The sequence below is a fragment of the Rhinatrema bivittatum genome, chromosome 4 (assembly GCF_901001135.1).
Source record: "Rhinatrema bivittatum chromosome 4, aRhiBiv1.1, whole genome shotgun sequence".
NCBI classification, from domain to species: Eukaryota; Metazoa; Chordata; class Amphibia; order Gymnophiona; family Rhinatrematidae; genus Rhinatrema; species Rhinatrema bivittatum.
Window position 1 is genome coordinate 341490360 of NC_042618.1, and position 23583 is coordinate 341513942.

Here is a 23583-nt window from a genome sequence, read left to right on the forward strand (position 1 = left end):
CTGGCTCCATGGTGGGAATAAACAGAGTGAGCTAGCATTGCGGGCTACAATAGCCCACTGGATTAATGAGATAGTCACAGCCACATATGTGGATGCTGAGCAGCCATTGCCTAGTCAGGTTAGGGCTCAATCCACTAGGGCTCAGGCAGTGTCATAGGCAGAGATTAGATTGTTGTCTCCCGTCGAGATTTGCCAAGCTGCGACATGGTCCTCCTTACACACCTTTTCCAGGCATTACCGCCTGGATGTGCAGGCCTGGGAGGACACAGCCTTTGCACATGTGGAATTGATTGGACCTTGGGTATCCTCCCACCATGTTTGGGAGTAGCTTTGATACATCCACCTATCCAAATGCTAAGAAAAGAGAAATTACTACTTACCTGATAATTTCCTTTTCTTTAAAGAGGATAGGAGAATCCACCTTCCTGCCCTCAGCTGCCAGATGTTTGTGCTATTGTCCTCCTGTATGACTGCGTCTTCCAGGGGTTACTGGTAAGTGTCAATCCAGGCTCTAGACTAGTGCTATTATACTCCTTGTCTGAGTTCAGTGGTTTCCTGTTAGCTGAGTTAATAATCAAGTTTTTGTTAATTTATGCACAGTTGGTTTTTGCAGAGAATACTGGTGGGCTGATATCAGTGCAGGGGTATATATATACCGTGACATCAGCTTTGCTCTGTCTCCATCTACTGGTAGAGGTGCATAACCCCCTGGTCGTGGATCCACCTATCCTCCTTAAAGAAAAGGAAATTATCAGGTACATAGTAATTTCTCCTTAGAAGATTTTAGGACACAGAATACACTATATGGAAGCAATAGATTTCCTCAGGTCATAGCCATGTCCCACTTTGCTCTGTAACTCTTCATTCTAAAAGGCTCAGACAAATGATCCTAAATACATGTCATTTTGAGCAAACAGAGGCAGCTTTCCTGCTGTATATGTTCTAGAACTGCAGGCAATGCAAAAACGTGATCCTGAAGAATCAGAGATGGTTTTAGACAACCAATATTATTTATTTTCAAGATAAGTTAAATTATTTTCAAGATAAGTTAAATAAAAAAAAAACATTTAAAATTAATTGTGCTCTTAATAAACAGGATTCCTGTATAATTGAAGCACTAAAATCCTACTGCTGTTTCATGGTCAGTTAACTTTCTATTCATTCTGCATGACCCTGCAAAATGTGCATGGTTAGATTTCCAAATTTTGCCATTAACATGAAGATATTAAGAAATTAAAAAACAAAACAAACAGAAATCTCAATCAAACCCTTTCCCAACTTAGTAGGCACTACTATGTTACACATCTCCAAGGAAAATGGCATAAATTCATCAAATAGGCATGTTTTTATTGTAAAAATATCTGTTGAACAAGAAAGTTGTGATACTTTCTTCATTTGCATTAGAGGGGCAATGTTGAGCTGATCTGCCACTTTCAACCAAATCAGTTGCATAAAGTAAAAGCCAGCTGCCATTTTCACTTTCACCTTTACCTGCAGATGCAGTACTGGCCTTGTTACACAGCCAGTGAGAGCTGGTTTTGGAATATAGTTGGTAAAGCAAAATGTACCAGACTTCAGCATATTTAAACAAGACCCATTTATTTTTCTATCTATACCTATATCTAGAAAGATATAAAAATAAATGGTTTTTAGACATCATAATCCTGGGGAAATGCAGTTAACATAAAGGACTTTATAAAAACAGGTTGAATGTACATTTTCAGAAAGGTGGCATCTGGTGGTGCACGGTCTTCAGGCCAACAGCCTGGTACACGCTCACAACCTAAAAGGAAAATCTGAGAAAACGTCCATGCCAGCTGGCATGCTGGTAAAGCAGAAGCAGTCAAGTCAAATATTTGTGCTGCATAGCGAGGCCACTGCATGGCACCAAGACACACTAGTGTAGCAATACACATCACACCAAGTAAAAAGCCCAGCATTTATTACCAGGGTAACTCCCAATTATTTTTTTTGTAACGATTTACAAGTTTTAATACAAATCACATTTCTTTACATCCAAAAACATTGTTTTCATATAAAATACATAATTTAAAAACATTTAGGGCTTAATAAATTCCATTCTGGAGCCATGCACACACCTTTCAGAAGTCCTGTCCTCAGATTGGCTGCTAGTGCCTTTACCATATCCACATCTTTTCTAGGCTCACACTTGGCTAGTGCCTGGTTTTCCTTGGAGGTTATCACCATTTTTGCTGGGATAGCCTGACTGCACCTGCAACATTATTCTTACTTCTAATGAAAATGTTTGTTAGTCTGTCCTAGGAGGCAGACCTAACGGTGCCACCAGGCAGATAATTGAAGGCGTCCAGACAGTGACCCACCTTTTGTAGGTGCTGTGGAGGGGGGAACCAGCCAGTTTCAAGGCTCCAAAATAAAGCAGTAGTAAGAGTACATGGATCTGAAGAGAGAGATGGGGGACAACAGTTTCCCACATTTCTATTCCCAGAATCTCCCTCTGTAAAATATTAAGGAGTAAAACTCAAAGTCACTACTGAAGCCTCAAAATATTTAGCAATTGCCGTTTCCACTACAATAATATCTCCATCTGAGTGTTCGTACTTTGTCTTCAAGTATTTTATCTATCCCTACCCCAGGCAGTAAGGCCCATTCCATCAGCACTTGTGCCCTGCCAATGATCAATCCTCACCTTTCTGCCCTCTACCTTTTTTTCTCCACCTCCCAGACTGTAAACTACAGAACTACGTAAACTGAGAGCCAAATATACACAACAATACATTGTAGCAATTCTTGAGTCTTAAAGAAGGTTTATAGGTATCAAGATCATTTACAAGTGTGAATAAATTAACCAAGTGACTGTATCAAAATAAGTGTTCAGGCAATAACTGAAGTCTTGTTATAGCACTTTCAAGATTTGGTGTTTCTGATTTTCTTGTACTAATTGACCTTATATTGTACAACAGTGTTTCCCAACCTTTTCACGCCCAAGGCACAGTTATATTACCAAAAATGTTCAGTGGCACACCAACCTCCATGGAGCAGGCAGTGGAGACATAGAGAGAATTAATATGGCCAAAAGAAATCTTCGGAAAGCTGCACTAGTCTTCTCCCAAAGTTTAAAACAAAGGAAAAGAAAAGGTGAGGACACATACAAACCCATCACGATGGACCAGCTCCCTCTATACACAAGTGCAGAAGAAAGAAGAAGCCAGTGTGATGCAGGCAGCCAACTCAGTTGGTTATCTTGGCTGCCATATGTGGCTGCCAGAGATCCTTCACTGCTGCTGCTCCCACAACTCAAAGTGGGCCACATCCAGTGCTCAAGTGCATGCTCTCCCCATCTCATTCAGCCTGGGGATAAGGCAGAGGCTGAAAGGACTCAAAAGACAATGTGTGTGCTATACAAAGCGGGGCCCAGCTATCCGTACCCTACACGTTTCATTACACAGGTTCTCAGAAAGGAGTTCCTACAAGATTAAGAGCCATTGCTGGTGTTTTGTTGCTGTGAGATGCTGAGAGCAAAGCCCAGGTTCTGGTCTGCTTCCGAGCATCGGGCAGTGGTGACTTTTCTGTGGCACACCTGATCAAGTCTGAAGGCATACTGGTTAGGAAACACTGCTGTACATGTTTCTGGTCTGGAGAAGAAACAACCAACTGCTCTTCTGGAAGGGGATGATGAGCACAGGTCCTTAGAAAAATACACCTAAAGAGCGCCTACACCCTCTAGAACATTTTAACCCTTTGAAGATGCACCTTTTTGCAGTTTTATAAGAGATTACAGGTTTGAGGAACAGGGAAATAATGCAAGGTGCATATTTGGGGATGAGGTTTCCTTCCCTGTTTCTAAGTAGTATGGATGATAGCATCTTCATTGATCAGTGCAAGAGGCAGTTTCAGAAAGGTTTTAGACCTAAGCTAATTGCTGAAAAGTGCATTACAGGTTACTAGAGTATCAAGGTGTTTTGATGTCAATAAACCACAAGAGCAAAACACTAGATATCAACATCAATAGCACCCTGAGAAGTGACACTAGTCCTACCACAAATCACATCTGGGCAGTTACTACTCTTCATATTCCTTAGGACTTCCGACAGGCCCCATGTTCATTTTTTTTTTTTTTTTAGACACACTTTGTTACTTCACATTTCCTCAATAAATGCATCTACTGAGTAGTTGGAAAATAACATTAAAAACTCTATCACAAACAGATAGATTCATTAGTAGGCAAACGTGCATGAAAACAGATTGACAGACTTATCAATTGTCAGGCACCATAAGGTTAAAAATTAACTCAGAGTAGGGGAAAGGTGAGCATCTGGAGAGCAGATATAGCAGCATGAAGGTGACCATGAGCCAGTGATGACACGAGCACAGCAGCAGAACCACCTCACCCTGTAGGATAACTGGGAACTTATGCAAGGAGCAAATATTCAAGTAGGGAGCTCTGACTGGTGCAATATACACCACCACTAGAAACAATGCCACCCTTTGGGATTTCCATATGTCTATAACTTCATTACCAAGTAAGGATGTAAATATCGTTTAAAAAAAAAAAAAAAAAAAAAGTATCTGTTTCAACATTAAAATTCTATACCGGTTAACCATTTAGGGAGTAATTTTGGAACTGCCTGCACTGCTGCAGAGAATGCAGGCTTTTGTTGTTTTTTTTTACCCGTGAATGCTCTACTAATTTTCAAAGTGAAATTATGCATGAAAATTACCTAGGAAAACTACCTGCACACACTTACACCTGCTAATTTATGAGAGTGGTTTTCTTGAGAAAAAAAAAAGTATATGGGTAAGTGCAAACCCCTCCCCCGCCTCTTCTCACTGCGGATAAAGTTCAACGTGCCTGATTTCATCCGCACACAGGGAGGGCAAGTGGCAAAAAGCCCATTTCTGCGGGGGATGACTTTTTAAAACTACCTTTTTAATCGTACTTTCAAAAGCTGAAAGACCCAATATCTCCCAGAGCACCAACACCGACCCGACTGTCACAATAAGTAATTTCAAATAAATATGTAATAAATAAATAAATAAAGGTGACAGCCTACAGCACTTTCCTATTCATTCATTCATTCATTCACTTCGCTTTGAATGAAGGGATCAATCCCTGTACAGAAAGTAGGGACCAATCACAGGTCCCCTTCTTTTAAAGGGACATGAAAAAATGAATGTGGAAGAAGCCGTCCTCATTCTTTGTAGTCACAGCTATGGGTTTAAATTCCTCCCCCCCCCCCCCCCATCTGAAATGCCAGTTCACACAGTTCAGTAATTTTGTATTCATTAGGTTCGGGTCAAAGAAACAAATGTTTACTGATAGAGAAAGATGCTTTGCAAAATGCCCTCCCTTGTTTGTGGAGGAAAAAAAAAGGCGATATTGGAGATGGGGCCAGTGAAAGTAAGCACAGGCATTTCATTTTGAAATCTCCGCATTTTACAAGACTACCCTGCATATTTTGCTCCTAGTAGTTGATTTTTTAAAAACGGAAGATCTGTGGGGAGTTTCCCTTTTAAAATCAGCTTGCAGGCCCCTCCCCCCCCATAGGTACTGGGTACCCAATAGGTGTGAAACCTCCTCCCAGGGTCTCAAAATTGTCCCCTCAATGTCACAAAATTATTTTACTAATCTGTTTTGTAAGTTAACTGCAATATATGAATAGTAAAACTAATACTTCTTGATTAATAGTTTAATATTTTACATCCCTATTCCCATCATTTCACATTTGCACCTTCTGAAGTTTCCTCTTCCCCTGCAGGGCCACAGCCTAGATCAGGGGCTACTCTGAACTGGCATTCTTTCCATTTTAGTCCTCCCATGCACTTTTTAGAACTGTCTGGCTTACGGAAGAAGTCAAACAAGGGGAAACACCTGTTGCTACTCCCTCACACCCCTGGCTTGGAGGACATCGATTACTTCTTGCTCTGCTTTCAATACTGTTTAGCTGAGTCCACTGGATCTTGACCATGTCTTGTCGGATTTAGGACAAGGTACCTTCTTCAACATCCATCTCCCCATCTGCTTTATGGAAGATTGCTTTTTTGCTAAGCAAGAAAATGTGGCGGTGGTGTGTAGAAGGAGATGGGTGAATTTCATGATCAGATCAAGTGAGGCCATATGATGTTTGCTGAAGCCTTGTGTCAAGGGACATGCTCAGAAAGAAGCCTTCTAGTGAGGGTGCCTGGAACCAGTCTGCTCACCAAAATAATTTTAAAACACACCCTCCCACATTTCATCAGTCTTTCTTGAGACCCCAAAGGGAGCCATTCAGCAGCCTTCCTGGGAAGGTCCAATTGTGTTCTCTATCCATCTGTCTCTGCTGCTTTGGACAGAAGCTCAGTGCTTTTATTTATATAAGGTCTTGTTTAAAGGAAGTCTTCAGTGGTATCAGGAAGTTCTCTACTGTACGTGTGCTCATGAGACCATCTCTCCAGGGTAGGATTCTTGTGAATCTTCTGCTGGAGGCATCAGTCGAGATTAGAATGGAGAGTTCATCCCCAGTTTGGTTTCAAACTGCAGCTTTTGTCTCTTCTGATAGCGAACCCGTACCCTTTGGAGTAAGGACAGAGAGAGAAGAGACCCTATTACTGTTCTAGGCAATAGTGATATGCTGTTGTCCAATGGGACTCAAACCTGGGAACAGATGATATCCTGTTAATCCACTAAGTATTAGTGATGCAGATACTGAATAGTGCTGAAGAAGATGGGCCCTATTAGTGTGTAATTACAGTATTGGCCTATCCAGGGGCAAGGTGGCTGTTTCACTAGACACTGTCTGGATTCTTGTGTGGTACTGGGTTACAGAACTGTGACACACACAGAGCACCAAGACTTTCTAGGAAAAAGCAGAGTTGCTTGCCTGTAACGGGGTGTTCTCCCAGGACAGCAGGATGTTAGTCCTCACATATGGGTGACCTCATCAGATGGAGCCCTGTCACAGAACACTTTTGTCAAAGTTTTTAGAACTTTGACTGGCACACTGAGCATGCCCAGCATGGCACTAACCCTGCAGCCAGCAGGGGTCCCCTTCAGTCTCGTTTGTAGCAATAGTACGAGCGAAAAATAAAATAATAAAACGTAAGCGAACCCAACTCTGCGGGGTGGCGGTCGGGTTTCGTGAGGACTAAAATCCTGCTGTCCTGGGAGAACACCTGTTACAGGTAAGCAACTCTACTTTCTCCCAGGACAAGCAGGATGGTAGTCCTCACAATTGGGTGAATAGCAAGCTGCAGGCTGAGTCATACATATGAGGCCAAGCAGCACCGAACAATTGCAACAGGCACAACAACTGGGGTGCTGTTGGCAAGGATGAGGCAGCCTGAAATTCACAGCAGGTCGAGGTAGGACGAGTTGGGTTCCTACACTGGAAACAAATTTCTTAGGACAGACTGGCCAAAGACGGAATCCTGTCATCCAGCCTTGCCAGGCAGTAGTGAGCTGTGAAGGCGTGGAGAGAGCTCCATGTCGCAGCCCTGCAGATGTCAGCAAATGGTACTGAACGGTAGTGTGCTACTGACGTTGCCATTGCTCTGACTGAGTGTGCCTTCACTCGTCCCTGTAGTGGAAGGCCTGCTTGCTGGTAACAGAATGCGATGCAGTTTACCAACCAGTTCGACAGTGTTTGCTTGCCCACCGCATTTCCAAGTTTGTTCTTATCAAAAGAGACAAAGAGTTGGGTGGACTTCCTGTGGGCTGTAGTGCGGATTAAGTAAAACACAAGAGCACATTTATAGTCTAAGGTGTGGCGAGCTCGCTCACCTGGGTGAGCGTGAGGCCTTGGAGAGAAAGTGGGCAAGACAATGGACTGATTTAAATGGAAATCAGTTACCACCTTAGGAATGAATTTAGGGTTAGTGCGGAGAACCACCCGGTCATGGAAGAACCTTGTGTAGGGCGAGTAGGTCACAAGGGCCTGTAACTCACTCACTCTGCGAGCAGATGTGATGGCTACTAGGAAAAGAACTTTCCATGTAAAGTATCTGAGTTCGCAGGAGTGCAATGGCTCAAAAGGAGTGTGTATAAGCCGTGCAAGTACGACATTGAGATTCCATGCCACGACCGGTGGCCGTAGAGAAGGCTTAAGCTGTACTAAGCCTCTCATGAAGCGACTCACCAGGGGTTGAGCCGTTATCGGTACACAGGGGTTGAGCCTGGTGGTACGCAGAGATGGCACTAAGGTGCACTCGGATAAATGATGTCTGGAGACCAGATTCCGAGAGGTGCCAGAGTTAATTCAACAGACTCGATGTGGGGCAAGAAAAAGGATCCAAGCCTTTTTGAGTGCACCACAAGGTAAATCTCTTTCATTTAGAGCTGTAGGATTTCCGCACGGAAGGCTTTCGTGAAGCTACTAGAACTTGATATACGTCACTTGAAAGGTTGAGTGGTTGTAGTATCAGCCTTCCAATATCCAGGCCATCACAGAGAGGGCCTGGAGGTTCGGGTGGCGTAACTTGCTGTGATTCTGTGTTATGAGGTTGGGCGACATGCCCAGGCGAATGGGGTCCTGGACAGAAAGGTCGCGAAGTATGGGAAACAAAATTTGGCGCAGCCAGTATGGGGCTATGAGAATCATTAAGCCCCGGTCCTGTTGTAGCTTCATGAGTGTCTTGCTTAATAGCGGAATTGGAGGATACGCAAAAAGCAGGCCTTTGTTCCAGAGACGGGCGAAGGCATCCCTGGCTGGTGCATGCTGGACCCTGTGTAGGGAGCAGAAGCTTTGCACTTTGTGGTTCTGATTGGACACAAAGAGGTCGATGGTTGGATGACCCCCCACTGGTGGAAAATTCTGCTCACAACCGAAGGATCCAGAGACCATTTGTGGGGCTGGAAACGTCTGCTCAGGCAGTCCGCCAGTGCATTCTGTGTGCCCGCTAGATAAGTGGCTCGTAGAAGAATTGAATGCGACAGGGCCCAGGCCCAAATCTGTGCTACTTCCTGGCAAAGCAGAAAAGAGCCCATGCCCTCCTGTTTGTTCAGGTATCACATTGCAACTTGGTTGACTGTTTGAATCAGGAGAACTTTGTTGGAGAGGAAATCCTGAAATGCATAAAGGGCTTACCGCATCGCTCGAAGCTCCAAAAAGTTGATTTGATGGGTCGCTTCGGCTTTTGTCCAAGTCCCTTGAATTTGAAGGCCTTGGACGTGGGCTCCCCAACCTAGGTTGGAGGCGTCCGTAGTTAAGGTCACCTGAGGAGCTTGTTGCTGGAAAGGAAGACCCACTTGTAAGTTGGCTTTGGTGTCCACCAGGCAAAGGACAGACGAAGCTGGCTGGTTATGTGTATCATGGACGAGAGTGGCTCAGTAGCTTGTCGCTACTGGGATTTCAGAATCCATTGGGTCACTCTCATGGCAAGGCGTGCCATATGTGTGACATGGACAGTTGATGCCATGTGGCCGAGCAACCTAAGTAGCTACCAGCCAAGGCTCTTTTTCAACGGCGGATAAAGCTGGCAAGGTTGGACAGCGTAATCGCACGGTCGTTGGGTAAGAATGCTCTGGACAGTGTCGTGTCTAGGTCTGCTCCTATAAAGGACAGAAGATGAGACGGTAACAATTGAGATTTGGGGTATTTTATTAGAAATCCCAATGAGTTTAAAAGCCTTATGGTGAGACCGAGAGAGTCGAGGGCTCCATGTTTTGTCTGGCTTTTTATGAGCCAGTCATCCAGGTATGGAAAAACTTATACCTCTCTGCATGTAACTGCACAGTCACGACTGCCAGGCACTTTGTAAAGACTCGAGGTGCTGAGGCTAGGCCGAATGGTAGTACCTTGTATTGATAGTGACTGCGTCCCACCACAAATCGCAGATATTTGTGATGAGGAGGGGAGATTGCAATATGCGCATATGCGTCTTGAAGGTCCAGAGAGCAAAGCCAATCCCCTTGTTGAAGTAGAGGAAGCATGGTGCCCAGGGATACCATCCTGAACCATTCCTTGCAAAGAAATGTATTCAAGGCACAGAGGTCCAGAATATGCCGGAGGCCGCCGGTCTTTCTTCGAATAAGGAAATATCTGGAGTAGAACCCTATTCCCTGCTGATTCGGTGGAACCGGTTCCACGGCTCTGACCAACAGAAGGATTGAGAGCTCTGACTCGAGTTTTCCTGTGGGGTCGTCCCAACTCCAGGATGGATTAGGTGGGAAGTCCAGGGGTATTTTTGAAAAATGTAGACGGTAACCATGGGTTATGATGGACAGTACCCATTGGTCCATGGTGATTGGATGCCAATTTGTTGCAAAGTGGCACAGGCGGCCCCCCACTGGAATATGGCTGCAGCTCTCTGGGAAAGAGTCAAAATCCAGATGCGGGGCCAGCTTGTGGAGCTGGATGTGGTCTAGATGTTCTAGTTTGGCGCGCATGTCCCCTCTGAGGTGTCCGAGCCGGTCGTGCATGGGAAGTAGGAGGGTAATATCTGCGTGGCCTATAGAATTATTTTTTGGGTTCTCTATGCGTGGCCCTGCCCTGGCTCTTATCCCCGAACAGGTTGTCTCTGGTACAGGGTAGATCTGCCAGTTTGTCCTGCACTTCCGGGCATAGGTCTGAGGCCTTACGCCAGGCCCAGCGTCAAGCACTGATGCCTGCTGCCGAGACTCTGGATGCTGTTTCAAAAGAATTGTAGGCATTTCTGACTTCAAGTTTACCTGCTTCCATTCCTTTTTGTAGGATGGAGGACAAGGCTTCTTGTTGTTGCTGTGTTAGTGTCTCCGCAATCTCCTGGATGTGTTTCCAGAGATTTCTATTATATTGGGTCATGTATAGTTGATGTGCTGCAATTTGCGATATCAACATGGACCCTTGGAAAATCCTTCGTCCCAACACATCCAATGCTTTCTGTTCCTTACCAGGAGGAGCAGAAGAATGTGGACAGGACCGTTTAGCCTTTTTCTGAGCTGATTCAACAACTACAGAGTGGTGGGGCAGCTGACTCTTTTGAAAATCTGGGGCTTGTTGAACCAGGTAGGTAGCATCTGTCTTTTTATTGACTGGGGATACCGTACCTGGGTGTTCCCACAGGTGGTGAATGAGGTCCAAAAGAACTTCATGTACCGGTATTGCCATTATTTCTTTTGGAGCATCTACAAATTGTAAGACCTCCAACATTTCATGCGAGCATCTTCCTCCGTGACCAGTGTAAAAGATATAGTCTCAGACATCTCTTTGACAAAACTGGCAAAGGAGAGTTCTTCTGGAGGAGATCTTCGCCTTTCCTCCGGCGGTGAAGGCTCTGAGAGTAGGTCCTCGGAGGGCCTGTGGAGGCTCAGTGCCCGGCACCGGTATCGGTGGGGAACGCCTAGGGGTCGGGAGTCCAGAGGAGTATGGGGGCTGCTCTCCCCGGGCCCTCTTCACAGGTGGCTCGATGGAAGTCGATGCCGCTGTGGTATCGTTGCCAGCACTGGTCGGGGACGCCCGTTGGTGCCGGTGTCGATGTTTCCCTCGGTGCTCGGTCCGGTCTTTCCCCGGCACAGAGGATGTCCTCGATGGAGTCGGTGAAGGACGGTCACCCTGTCCACAGTTCTCCTGGCGAATCGTTTCAGAGGTCGATGGACCCTCCACAGTTGGTGGCACTTCAACTGGCATCGATGGAGCAGTCTGTTTTGAAGCAAACAACTGCTCCATTTTGTCCAGGTGAGCGCAATGGCCTTTGGGGGTCATTTGTGCACAACTAGGGCATCGACGAATGTCGTGCAAGGGGCCTAAGCACAAAACACTTCATGCGGGTCCATTATGGACATGGTCCTCGGACACTCGGGACATCTTCTAAATCCGGTCGCTATGTTAAAATTTGGCGGGCGCGCGGTGGGTGACTGTCGGGCACCGAAGCGGTAAGCCACTGGGAACAGACTGCAAGTATCGGAAAAAACACTTACCGAGCATCGGAGGGAACGGAGCGCGATGGCGGACCCCGCTGAGGGATTTTTTGAGAAGATAAACTTCAAATAGTTTAGTGAGGAAGTTGTGAGAAATTTCTCACAGAGCTCCTAAACCACGAGGTAACTGCTGCGTGGAAAAAAAGAGACTGCAGGGAGACCCCTGCTGGCTGCAGGGTTAGTGCTATGCTGGGCATGCTCAGTGTGCCAGTCAAAGTTCTAGAAACTTTGACAAAAGTGTTTTGTGACAGGGCTCCATCTGATGATGTCACCCATATGTGAGGACTACCATCCTGCTTGTCCTGGGAGAATGTCCAATACAAAGAGAGAAAAACTTTGGTGGGGATGTGTGATGGAAGCCCTTGGAGGATAACAGGAAAAAGGTTGAGTGATAAGGAATATACCTTACTTTGGATCTCTTGGCCTCATGAAAGTTTTGCCATTCTATGTCAGTTCCCTTAGTAATGTTTAAGAGAAATATGATAGCAAATGTTCTCCCTCTCCCCCCCCCCCCCCCCCCCCCCCATTTTATGCCCCCTGTCCTTCCCTGATAGTCTGCCTAGGAAACTTCAGCTTTCCTTGCTTTGGCAGAGTCTAACTCCTCAGTGCCACTCTATGACCAGCAGGGGTCCACACTGTAGCAATTGCCACTTTCCCTCCCTCAAGTGAATAACCTTCATTAGAAAATATGCAGTATGATCTCTTCTAGTCTGGTAACCAGCGTACTGCAATTAAGTTTTATAATGGGATTACATAGGGCATCAGTAACTGCAAACCTAAGGAAATAGCCTAGCAAAGTCTCTGAATCACAACACAACTCTGTATCCAATAGTCATTACTTTGTCAAGTGTGCCATGCATTAAAGTGTTTACACTCTGTCTTGGGTGCTGAGCTGGCAAGCATATAAAAGACAAACATCTGTCAATGCAAAGAGCACTAATGAGGTAATAAAGCAGCAGACACTATGGGGCAGATTTTTAAAAAGTACGCGCGCGCGTACTTTTGTTCGCGCACCCGGCGCAAACAAGAGTAAGCCGGATTTTAATCGATACGCGGTACCTGCGCATATCTTTTAAAATCCGGGGTCGGCGCGCGCAAGGCTGTGCAAAATCGGCAGCCTGTGTGCGCCGAGCCGCACAGCCTGCCTCTGTTCCCTCCGAGGCCGCTCCGAAATCGGAGCGGCCTCGGAAGGAACTTTCTTTCCGGCGCCCCCACCTTCCCCTCCCTTCCCCTACCTAATCCACCCTCCCAGCCCTATCTAAACCCCCCCTACCTTTATTATAAAAGTTACGCCTGCCTGAGGCAGGCGAAACTCACACACACCGGCCAGCTGCCGGCGCGCAATTCCCCCAGCCCAGAAGCAGTTTCGGAGTCCTCGGTCCCTGCCCCGGGCCAGAACCCCACCCCCGGCCCCCGCCCTGGAACGCCCCCCGATGACGCGTCGCCACAACACGCCCCCCGACACGCCCCCCCCAGGACTTACGCGCGTCCCGGGGCTTTGCGCGCGCCGGCAGCCTTTGCAATATAGGCTCGACGCGCGCAGGGGGAGCTTTGGGCAGGTTTTCGGGGGGTACGCGCATATCTTATGCACGTACTCCTTTGAAAATCTGCCCCTACGAGTAATCAATCACATCTCAGCAAAGACAAGATAGGGTATACAGTGATGTGTGAAACCCCCCCTCCTACTTTTGATCCTATGCTTCCGAGAGATCCTCACCCAAGTTTTGCTCTTACCTAATTTCATGAAGTTTCACTATTTCATTGATGATCACAACTGAAATAAGAGACAGCAAGCCCAGGAGCCAGGAAACCAAGGGGATATCAGACAAGCCAAAGATTAGAGGGGACTGGGGGTTCATCCAAAGTTTCAGGTCCACAGCTGTCTCAAAAACCTGGCCCAGTAACCTGAAGGAATCATTAACACAATAGTTACTTTGTCATAGAGGGCCCAAACCTAGTCTCTGGCCACATAAGTGGCTGCATATCATGACTTTACAGATCAGGAAAGGTCAGATCAAACTGGTTGATTCTGCCTTATCCAGCAAACAAAGTCCTGATATGCAGTTGATAGGCAACTATAAGCAAGGATTGAACTGAGCCAAGAGTTTGTTGAATGAAATAAAAGATTATGTCCATCTCATTCAGCCAACTTCTGGTTGTACACAGTAACCTAGTCTAGCCCATGTGCAAAACAACATTAACCCACTTTTTCACTCGTTGCCAGTTCCCCTAAGTACAATGCTACAAACAAACATAACCTCTTCCCCTCATGTGACTATTATTCACAGCCCTTTTTCCTTTCATGGTTAACTATGCTACAGAAAAAGTAGAAATCTCCCAGAGCATGTGTGTCAAGCTACATGACATCTCTCAATACTCACACTACAGGCAGAGTCAGGCACCACCAAATGTTACTGAATGGGCTTTTCCGCCACAGGGATTTGGAGCGATGGACTTGACTGATAGAGATAAAGACTGAGAAAGAGAGTCAGAAATCACTCAGGTGTTAGATACTTTGGTCCTCTTGACATTGTTATCCACAAAGAACATGCAAAGGATTCACTGAACTGATGTCACATTCAGCATAATGAGGTTATATGGAAACAGCCATCAATTTGGGCTGTAATTAGAGAAATTATAGAAAGCACGGCTGGAAGGAATCTTGAAATATCATCTAATTCACCTATCTCGAGGCTGCTTCCTATGAATCTAAATTATTTCTGAAAAATGTTTGTCTAAATTGCACTTACAAAGACCTAATAGTGGAGATTCCAATTCCTCGCTAAGCAGAGTTGCTTACCTGTAACAGGTGTTCTCCAAGGACAGCAGAATGTTAGTTTTCATAAATGGGTGACATCATCAGATGGAGCCCTGATACAGGAAACTTATGTCAAAGTCTCTAGAACTTTGACTAGGCACACTGAGCATACCCAACATGCCCTATACCACGCGTCCACTTGGGTCCCTCTTCAGTCTTGTAACATAGAATTAAGATTAAAACAAAAAATAACAGAAACCCAACTCTGCAGGCTGGCGGATGGGTTTCGAGAGGACTAACATTCTGTTGTCCTTGGAGAACACCTGTTACAGGGTAAGTAACTCTGCTTTCTCCGAGGACAAGCAGGATGGTAGTCCATACACATGGGTGAATTCCTAGCTATAGGCTGCTCCCCAACACAAAAAGGGGACCAACAGACACCCAACCAGGTGGTTGGGTGTCTGTTGGTCCCCTTTTTGTGTTGGGGAGCAGCCAGCTGTTGGTAACAGAGGGAGGGAGACAGCCTGAACCCAAACAACGGGTCCTAGGGTGGGGAGAGTTGGAGTTCTACCCCTCAAACAGATTCCAAAAGATAGATTGACCAAACCTACTGTCGCGTTGGACATCCCTATCAAGACAATAATGAGATGTGAAAGTGTGGAGAGAACTCCACATTACAGCCTTGCAAATTTCCTCCATGGGAACTGCTCGCAAGTGGGCCACTGACGCTGCCATGGCTCTGACAGAATAAGCCTTGACATGACCCCAAGATGCAGTCCCACCTGGGCATAACAGGAAGAGATGCAATCTGCTAGCCAACTGGATAGTGTCTGTTCGGCAATGGCAAAGCCCAACCTATTCCTATCAAAGAAAATAAAAAGTTGGGTGGACTGTCTATGGGCTTCTGTCCGCTCCAGATAGAAGGCTAAGGCTCGCTTACAGTCCAAACAATGCAGTGTTCGTTCACCTTGGTGAGCATGGGGTCTGGGAAAGAATGTTGGCAGGATGATGCACTGATTAAGATGGAAGTCTGTCACCACCTTAGGCAGGAATATCACCCTGTAATGGTAAAACTTAGTGTAAGGTGGATAAGTCACTAAGGCCTGGAGCTCGCTGACCCTGTGCGCTGAGGTGATGCCATAAAAAATATGACATTCCAGGTGAGGTACTTCAGATCACAGGTGCACAGCAGCTCAAAATGAGCTTTCATTAGCTGAGCTAACACCTTGCTGAGATCCCAAGACACAGCAGGAGGCCTTGGGGGAAACTTCAATTGAAGCAGGCCATGCATGAATCGTACAACTAAGGGCTGTACACAGAAGGGCATACCATCTACACCTTGATAGTATGCGCCAATTGCACTGAGATAAATGCTAACAGAGTCGGCTTTTAAGCTAGCTTCCGATAGGTGTAGAAGGTAATCAAGTAGTTTTTGTGTGGGGCAAGAGAACTTATCTAGGTCCTTCTGCTCACACCATACGGAAAACCTCCTCCACTTCAATCCATAGGACTTTCTAGTGGAAGGCTTTCTAGAAGACACCAGGACCTGAGAGACATCCTCTGAGAGATCGAGCGGTTGCAGTATTAACCTCTCAACATCCAAGCTGTGAGCGGACAGGGCCTGGAGGCTGGGATGCCACAAACTGCCACAGTCTTGCGTGAGGAAATCAGGGAAGTCCCCAGACTGACTGGTCTCTGGATGGACAACTCCCGTAGGCATGGAAACCAGACCTGTCTTGGCCAGTGAGGGGCTATGAGGATCAAAGTCCCCTTGTCCGCGTGAAACTTCAAGAGAGTCTTCGCCACTAAGGGAATCAGAGATATGCGTACTGAAGACACTTGCCCCAGTGACGGGAAAGGGTGACCAAGGTTGGCTTGCCATCTGATCTGTACAGGAAGCAGAACTGAGGCACCTTCCTGTTGCAAGGGGACGTGAACAGATTTACTTATGAGCTCACCCAGAAGTGAAATATTCTGATTTGCTACCTCCTGGTCCAGGGACCACTCATGGGGACTGAAGGCTCGACTCAGCCTGTCCGCTACCACATTCTCCGTCCAGGTCAGGTACATAGACCTGAGCACTATTCTGTGGGACAGGGCCCATGACCTGATCTTGACTGCTTCATGCCTCTTTGCTTGTTGACATATCACATGGCTACCTGGTTGTCGGTTTGGATCAGGACAACTTTATTGGACAGCCAATCTCCGAAAACCCATAGCGCATACCTGATCGCCTGAAGCTCTTCCTAGAGAAGTTGATTTGACAAAAATGTTCCTGAGCAGACCAGAGACCCTGGGTGCTGAGCCCATATACATGAGCTCCCCACCTCAGGGTGGTCACATCCGTGGTTAGGACAATCTGGGTAGGGGGACTTCAAAAAGAGATCCCCCCGTTCCAGATTTGAAAGTACCCGCCAGCAGGACAATGAATCCCAGAGAGAGAGGGTGACTCACTTGCAATCCTGGAGGCTCTGAGTGGCCTAACGCCACTACAACCTCAGGGTTCATTGGGTTCTGCGCATGTGTAAATGTGCCAAGGAAGTGACATTGGCAGTTTCAGCCATATAGCTCAACAGTCTCAACATGTGCCAGGCTGACACCTGCTGGCTCTGCTGAATCTCTGTCATGATAGTCGTCAAAGTGACGGCCCTCTGATGAGGTCCAGCAGGGTTCCTATGAAGTCCAATTGAAGTGACAGCTTAGATGGGACTTTGGGTAGTTGATAATGAACCCTAGTGATTCCAACACGCGAATAATCATGCACATGGACCTGACGGCCCCTGCCTGAGATGTGCTCTAAGACTAGCCAATCATCCAGATAAGGGAAAACATGCACCACCAGCATGCAGAAGTGTGCCGCCACCACGGCCAGGCATTTTATGAAGATTCTTGGGGCTGACGTTAGTCCGAACGGCAACAACTAGTACTGGAAGTGAAGTTTTCCCACCACAAATCGGAGATGCTTCCTGTGACTGGGGAAGATCTCGATGTGGGAGTATGCGTCCTTCAGATCAAGGGAGCATAGCTAGTCACCTTTTTGTAAAAGAAGGATCAAGAGATCACATCACCGAAACACTGGCTGAACTACACTGGCTTCCCATTGAACAAAGAATACAATACAAAACACTGTGCACCATACATAAGTTAACACATAACGAACATGCAGACTGGTTAAATACAGCCCTATGTGTAGACATCCCTAACAGAAACCTAAGGTCAGCAAACAAAGCACTCCTAACCATTCCATCAGTCAAAACTGCAAGACTAACACAGGTACGAGAGAGAGCACTATCACTGGCAGGACCCATACTATGGAACTCCATGCCCCTAGATTTAAGACTACAAAGAGACAGCAAAACCTTTAGAAAAAGTTTAAAAATCTGGCTCTTTAAACAAGCTTTTCAGAAAGAGAAGGGAGAATAAAAACCCAGGGACAGGCAAAGCACGATCAATATAACATCCACACACACTGCTGTATTCACTAAGTGTGTAGTCTTTAAAGGACAAGTCACAATTTTAAAGTTAATTCTGTAATAAAAACCAAGATAGAGACATGGACATGATTAATTACATTTAACATTATTGATCACTAACTATGTTACCGAACCTTATGGCACTCTTGTAAATATGCAAATTACAGTATCATTAATTTTATGTGCCTTGATGTAAACCGTTGTGACGGTCTCCTCCAAACGACGATATAGAAAAGATTTAAAAAAAAAAAAAAAAAAGGTGCCCAGGGAAACCAGCTTGAACTTTTCTTTTTTTTTTAGAAACTTGTTCAATGCCCTTAGGTCTAGGATGGGACAGAGTCCTCCTGTTCTCTTTGGTATCAGGAAGTACTTGGAGTAGGAACCCCCGGCCCTCTTTGCCATGGTGTTATGGGCTCGACTGTCCTGGCCGTTAATAGGGAGGAAAACTCCACTAACAGTACCTCCTGATTTACTACCAGCCTCTAAAAAGGGTATGAAGGGCAATTTGACGGGCACTAGTAGGTTCAATTGATACCTTTGATGGACAATGGAAAGAACCCACTGGTCCGAGGTTATACTAAGCCACTGGTTCACAAAGAACCACAGCCTGCCCCCGACCCAAGAATCCAACATCCCGGGTAAGGGCAACTACCCTACGCTCCCTACAACCCAGTTAAAATCCCGTCCCTGGAGTTGACTGAGGTGCTGACTGGGGCTTGGCAGCTCTCTGCAGCCTGGTACAGCCACAGGATCCCTGATGGTGTTGATGGGGGCAAGGAGGCAGAGGATAGTATTTCCTTTGGCGAAAGAAAGACTTCCTCTGTTCGTCTCGCCGGCCTCCTAGAAGAGGACGATGGGTCTGGAGTGCTGGTGGAGAGTTGTTGGAAGGTTTCATGGTAGTCCCAAAGTTGGACCATGGCGTCCTTCACCCTATCTCCGAAGAGATTCTCCCCAGTACTAGGCACGTTGGTGAGTTGTTCCTGTACCTCTGGTCAGAGTTTTGAGGCCTGCAGCCATGCCATTCTACAGGCACCAATTCCCACTGTAGAGACTCTGGATGCTGTCTCGAAAACATCGTAGGTTGCTTGGACCTTGTGTTTCCCGCAATCTAGGCTCTCATGCACCAGCAACATGAGGGAGTCCTGCTGCTGTTGAGGCACCTGCTCAGCCACCTCCCGCACCTGCTTCCAGATGTCCCACGAGTACTGGCTCATGTAGAGCTGGTAGATAGTAATACGGGCAATACGTATGGTGCCTTGAAACACCTTCCTCCCAAGAGTGGTCCTTCCCCAGGGATATGGAGGAATGAGTCCGAGAATGCTTGGCTCTCTTGAGAGCGGATTCGACCACCACTAACTGGTGAGGCAGCTGATGCTTATTGAATCCGGCAGCCTTCTAGACGAGATAGATCCCTTTCGCCTTCTTATTAACGGGAGGCACTGTGAAGAGGTGTTCCCATATCCTCAGCAGCAGCTCCTTAAGAATCTTGTGTAACGGAACTGCCATGATCTCCTTAGGAGGCTCCCAAACGAAGATCTCAAGCATTTTGTGCCTGGCATCCTCCTTCATTAACAATTGAAACAGGACAGCTTCCGCCATCACCCTCACAAACCCTGTGAAGGTTAAGTCCACAGGTGGAGGCTTCCTTCGCTCCTCTGGAGGAGAAGGATCTGATGGGAGACCCTCTGATCCCTTGGAGGTCTCTGAAGCATCATCCCCTGTCCGGGGTCATAGGGGTCTTCATCCTCACTGTAAGACAGGGGATGGGGCCCTAGATGCTTGATCTTCGTCTAGAGGTGCAGGCACTGGCAAAACTGGCTGGGGGTCTGAAGGCCCTGGCATCTCTGCCAACCCAGGTGGAGCTTCCTCCTCGGAGGAACCAGCAATGACCACTTTATCGGTAGGGGGAGGCCTTGCTGCCCTGGGAACATCAAGCTGGGTAGGTAACGCACCGATGAGCACATTGAGCTTCTCCAGTAGTGGTATGATGACGGGTGACATTGGGTCTGGTACCATCGGTGCCACAGGACTGAAGCCCTGCAGCGCCCATTCCACCACCAGCTGGTCTTCAGTGCTCCAGCTCCTTCTCAAACGTTGCCGATGCCAACACCAATGAGGAGGAAGGAGGGGTGGTCAGATCTTCTTCAGACCCATGAGGTGGCTCAGTGACTGGCATCAGGACCGGTGGAGACTGTTGCGGACCCCCGGCCCCGATGGCGGACTGGCATTCCTCACCGGAGGGTCACTTCGGGAGCACCATGGCATGAGCCGGTGCATCCCTATGTCCTGCACCATGCATTGTCGGAAATCAGTGTCGATGCTTCTTCAGCTTCCCTTGATGCTAGGCCTGGTCCTTCCCTGGTGCTGAAGCAAATGAAACAAATGTCCTTGGAATGGAGAAGATTGACCATGGTCGGTTTCCAGTGCCCCTAATCCACTGATGGCATTGACTGTCCCGCTGATGTCAATGGCTCGATGTCCATCGGTGCGGCTCCCTGGTCCTTAGATGCCGATGGCTCAGACTTCTTTGATCCGAAGAGCTGTTCCTTCTTGTCGTGTTGAAGCAGATATCCCTTCGGGGTCACCTGGGCACACAAGTGGCAACCCAGGATGTCATGCGGTGCACCCAGGAAGAGGACACATATCTCATGTTGATCGGTGATGGTCCTCGGGCACTGGGTGCATTGCTGAAAACTGGATGTGGCCACGTTGGGACGAAACAAAAGGGACACAAACCAAAAATGATGGTAGCAGGGGCGATGGCCCGTGGGCACAGAGGCACCACCACCACGGGGCATCAACCACGAAAGAAAACATCAGAATTGCCAAAAACTCTGACTAGGAAACACTAGGGGAAAGCACCGAGAGGGACCTGGTGAATGAACAGTGCAAACAAACCCACAAAAAACGTGAGAGAAACAAAGTTTTCTATGAGACCAAAAACAGCCCAAAGTGAGCTCACTCACACTGCGAGGCTTACAGCTCCACGGAAAGAGAGACTGGAGAGAGACCCCACGTGGCTGCATGGTATAGGGTATTCTGGGCATGCTCAGTGTGCCTAGTCAAAGTTCTAGAAACATTGACATAAGTTTTCCACATTGGGGTTCCATCTGATGATGTTGCCCGTGTGTAGGAACTACCATCATGCTTGTCCTTGGAGAAAGTAATCTGTTCAATGATCGACTGCCTTTACAGTTCTAAATGTCTCTCTAATGTCCACCATAAATCTCACATACTTATCTCAGACTCATTATTTCTTGTCCTTTCACCAATGGAGATGGAAAACAACCAAATCACTGTCTTCATTGTAAAGAGCCCCTCTCCCCTCCTTTGCGTTTCTGAAGACTGCTGCAAGGCATCCCTACAGGCCCTCTGTTATAGGTTAAATACCCCTCACTTCAACCTACCCTCATATATCATATCTAGTATAGGCATGCCAACAGTAACAGCAAATTAGCTAGGTAATCACAGGTAGGTTCCAAATTCAAAATTTCAAGTAACACTTTACTGCCCCATGCAACGAAGAGAGAACGGCTGTCTTTGGGAGCAGCTTTCTAAACTGTCTGCATTGCTGCAAAGTCCGTGGGTATGCACCAATTTTCAGAGCGACTGTGCACGCTGTAATTTTCATTTGAAAATTGCTATGGGTGCAAAGTACCAGCAGACGTTTGTGCCTGCTTTTTCTGCAAGTACGTTTCCTATGGAAACCGCCACGTATAAATTTGCAATCCGCTCATGCTGTTTTCCTCCCTCAGGGAGCACCACCTCCTAATGTGGCTGAAAAGTGCTTGCCTTGTGGACTTGTGTGCTTGCCCATGTGTACTTTAAGCCGGGTTAAAGGCTGGGCAATTTTCTGACTGCTCTTTTACCTGAGCAAATGACTTGAAAATTGTCTTCTTTAACTGCGATGTCATTGATGACATCGTGAACTCAGTACCATGGCAGTGTTTCACGTGTTACTACCATGCACGTCCACACTGCATCTGCAGTTTGAATGAGGGAATGATAATGAGAAAGAAAAGTAAAACACTGATAAATCAATGAGCGAGGCCATTACAGACATCTCTAGTAAACAAGATGGATCTCATTTTATTAGCTGGGCTCCCAGTATTAATGTACAACATAAAACCTCAAAAAAAAAAGAAATAATTTTGATTATGCACTTGTATCACTGTTGCTTTCCACGTCTCCCATAATTACAGTCTGAATGGGCTACAACTTCTAGAAACAAGTTTACAGCAAGTAGGACCTGTCCCAACTCCCCGTGCCTTCTCCTCTCCAACACTATGATTATGCATTGCTGCTCAGAGGCTTTGAATTGCTATTGACAACGATACTTCATGGAAAAGACCCCACCTGCCCTCATCACCAGCATGAAAGAATACTTCTTTGCTATCTTACCTGCCTCACCAATGGCTCCAGCAGTGCATTGAGTGAGAAGAAAACAGATGATCTCCAGAAGCACAAACTTACCTGTGTGCAAAACAATTAGACAGGTTGCCAGCTTCTGGGCTAGGAGAAGTCCATTGGAGAATGGCCCAAACCAGTCTGGGGCTCCCGGGGCATCACTAAAAGGAGAAAGATGGGGAATTAGAGGAGGAAATGTCCATTCAGATGAAAGTTAGCAGTGGTGGAAGGTTAGCTTTCAGACCTTGTGAGATGTAAGTTGTTCAAGGGGGTGAGGGACAGAGGAAATCCACTTGCAGGGTGAAACAGGAGCTCTGGAGGTTCTTAGTCAGGGCTTAAGCTGGACTAGTACATCACATCATATTGGGCAATTTTCACCTTCCATTCCAATCAAGAAGAGGAGGACAAAAAACGGTTGCATCCAGGTAGTGCTATTGTGACACTGAGCCATGAAACCTGCTCTCTTATGGCAGCTGCCTAGTTCCTACCCCTCAACAGAGGCAGCAGCTGCAGCAGCAGTGCAGCTACACAGTGAGTGCAGGCTACAGGCTCCACTGGCTGCTATTCCTAACCCGAATACTTCCTGTCTAAAGAGAAAGCACATTAAAAAAAGGGACGAAAGCCACGAGTTGATAGCATGTACTTACTGGGCATAAGTTTCAAAGCTATTCATACGCATAAAACTGTGTTTTTTGCAAGTAAATGGCTCATTAGAAAATGTGATAATCTTTGCATGCAAAACGATATGCACATACCTCGCTTTTGCATGTACTTCTGCACATGCAAAATTGAAACGTGTTCCAGGGGACAGAGCTGGGATTTACATGCATAATTTTGATTTTAAAAAGTAAGCACGTAAATCCATACCTACAAGTAATGCCATGCCTGCAACAGTTGTCATTTTGTGCAAGGGAGTTTGTAATGCATACCTTCCAAGAATTTTCAAAGCAGAAGTATGCTCAGACTCTTGCTTTGAAATTTTGTGGTAAGTCTGTGGCCACAAAAGTATCCATGCACTTTGCCATCCTTGAAAATGACCCTCATGGGGTCCCCCCAGTGCTCTGCTGGCCTGTCCCACTCTCAAGGTTGCAGCC

General features: G+C 46.6%; 1 protein-coding gene across 14 annotated transcripts in view; it reads right to left on the bottom strand.

Moving 5' to 3' along the window:
- Positions 1-4064: 4064 nt before the first annotated feature.
- Positions 4065-23583, bottom strand: part of TMEM94 (transmembrane protein 94) — a 272670-nt gene continuing 253151 nt past the window's right edge. For 13 of the 14 annotated variants that reach the window (XM_029600531.1, XM_029600535.1, XM_029600524.1 and 10 more), the window contains 4 exons: positions 22556-22650; positions 14233-14326; positions 13586-13756; positions 4065-6530 (listed from right to left, as the gene is read on the bottom strand). In XM_029600531.1, coding sequence (XP_029456391.1) covers positions 6458-6530; positions 13586-13756; positions 14233-14326; positions 22556-22650 — 433 coding nt within the window. In that variant the 3' untranslated portion in view covers positions 4065-6457. Of the gene's footprint in view, positions 6531-13585; positions 13757-14232; positions 14327-21951; positions 22066-22555; positions 22651-23583 lie in introns of those variants that run through there. The other variant, XR_003856541.1, reaches the window with a different exon arrangement.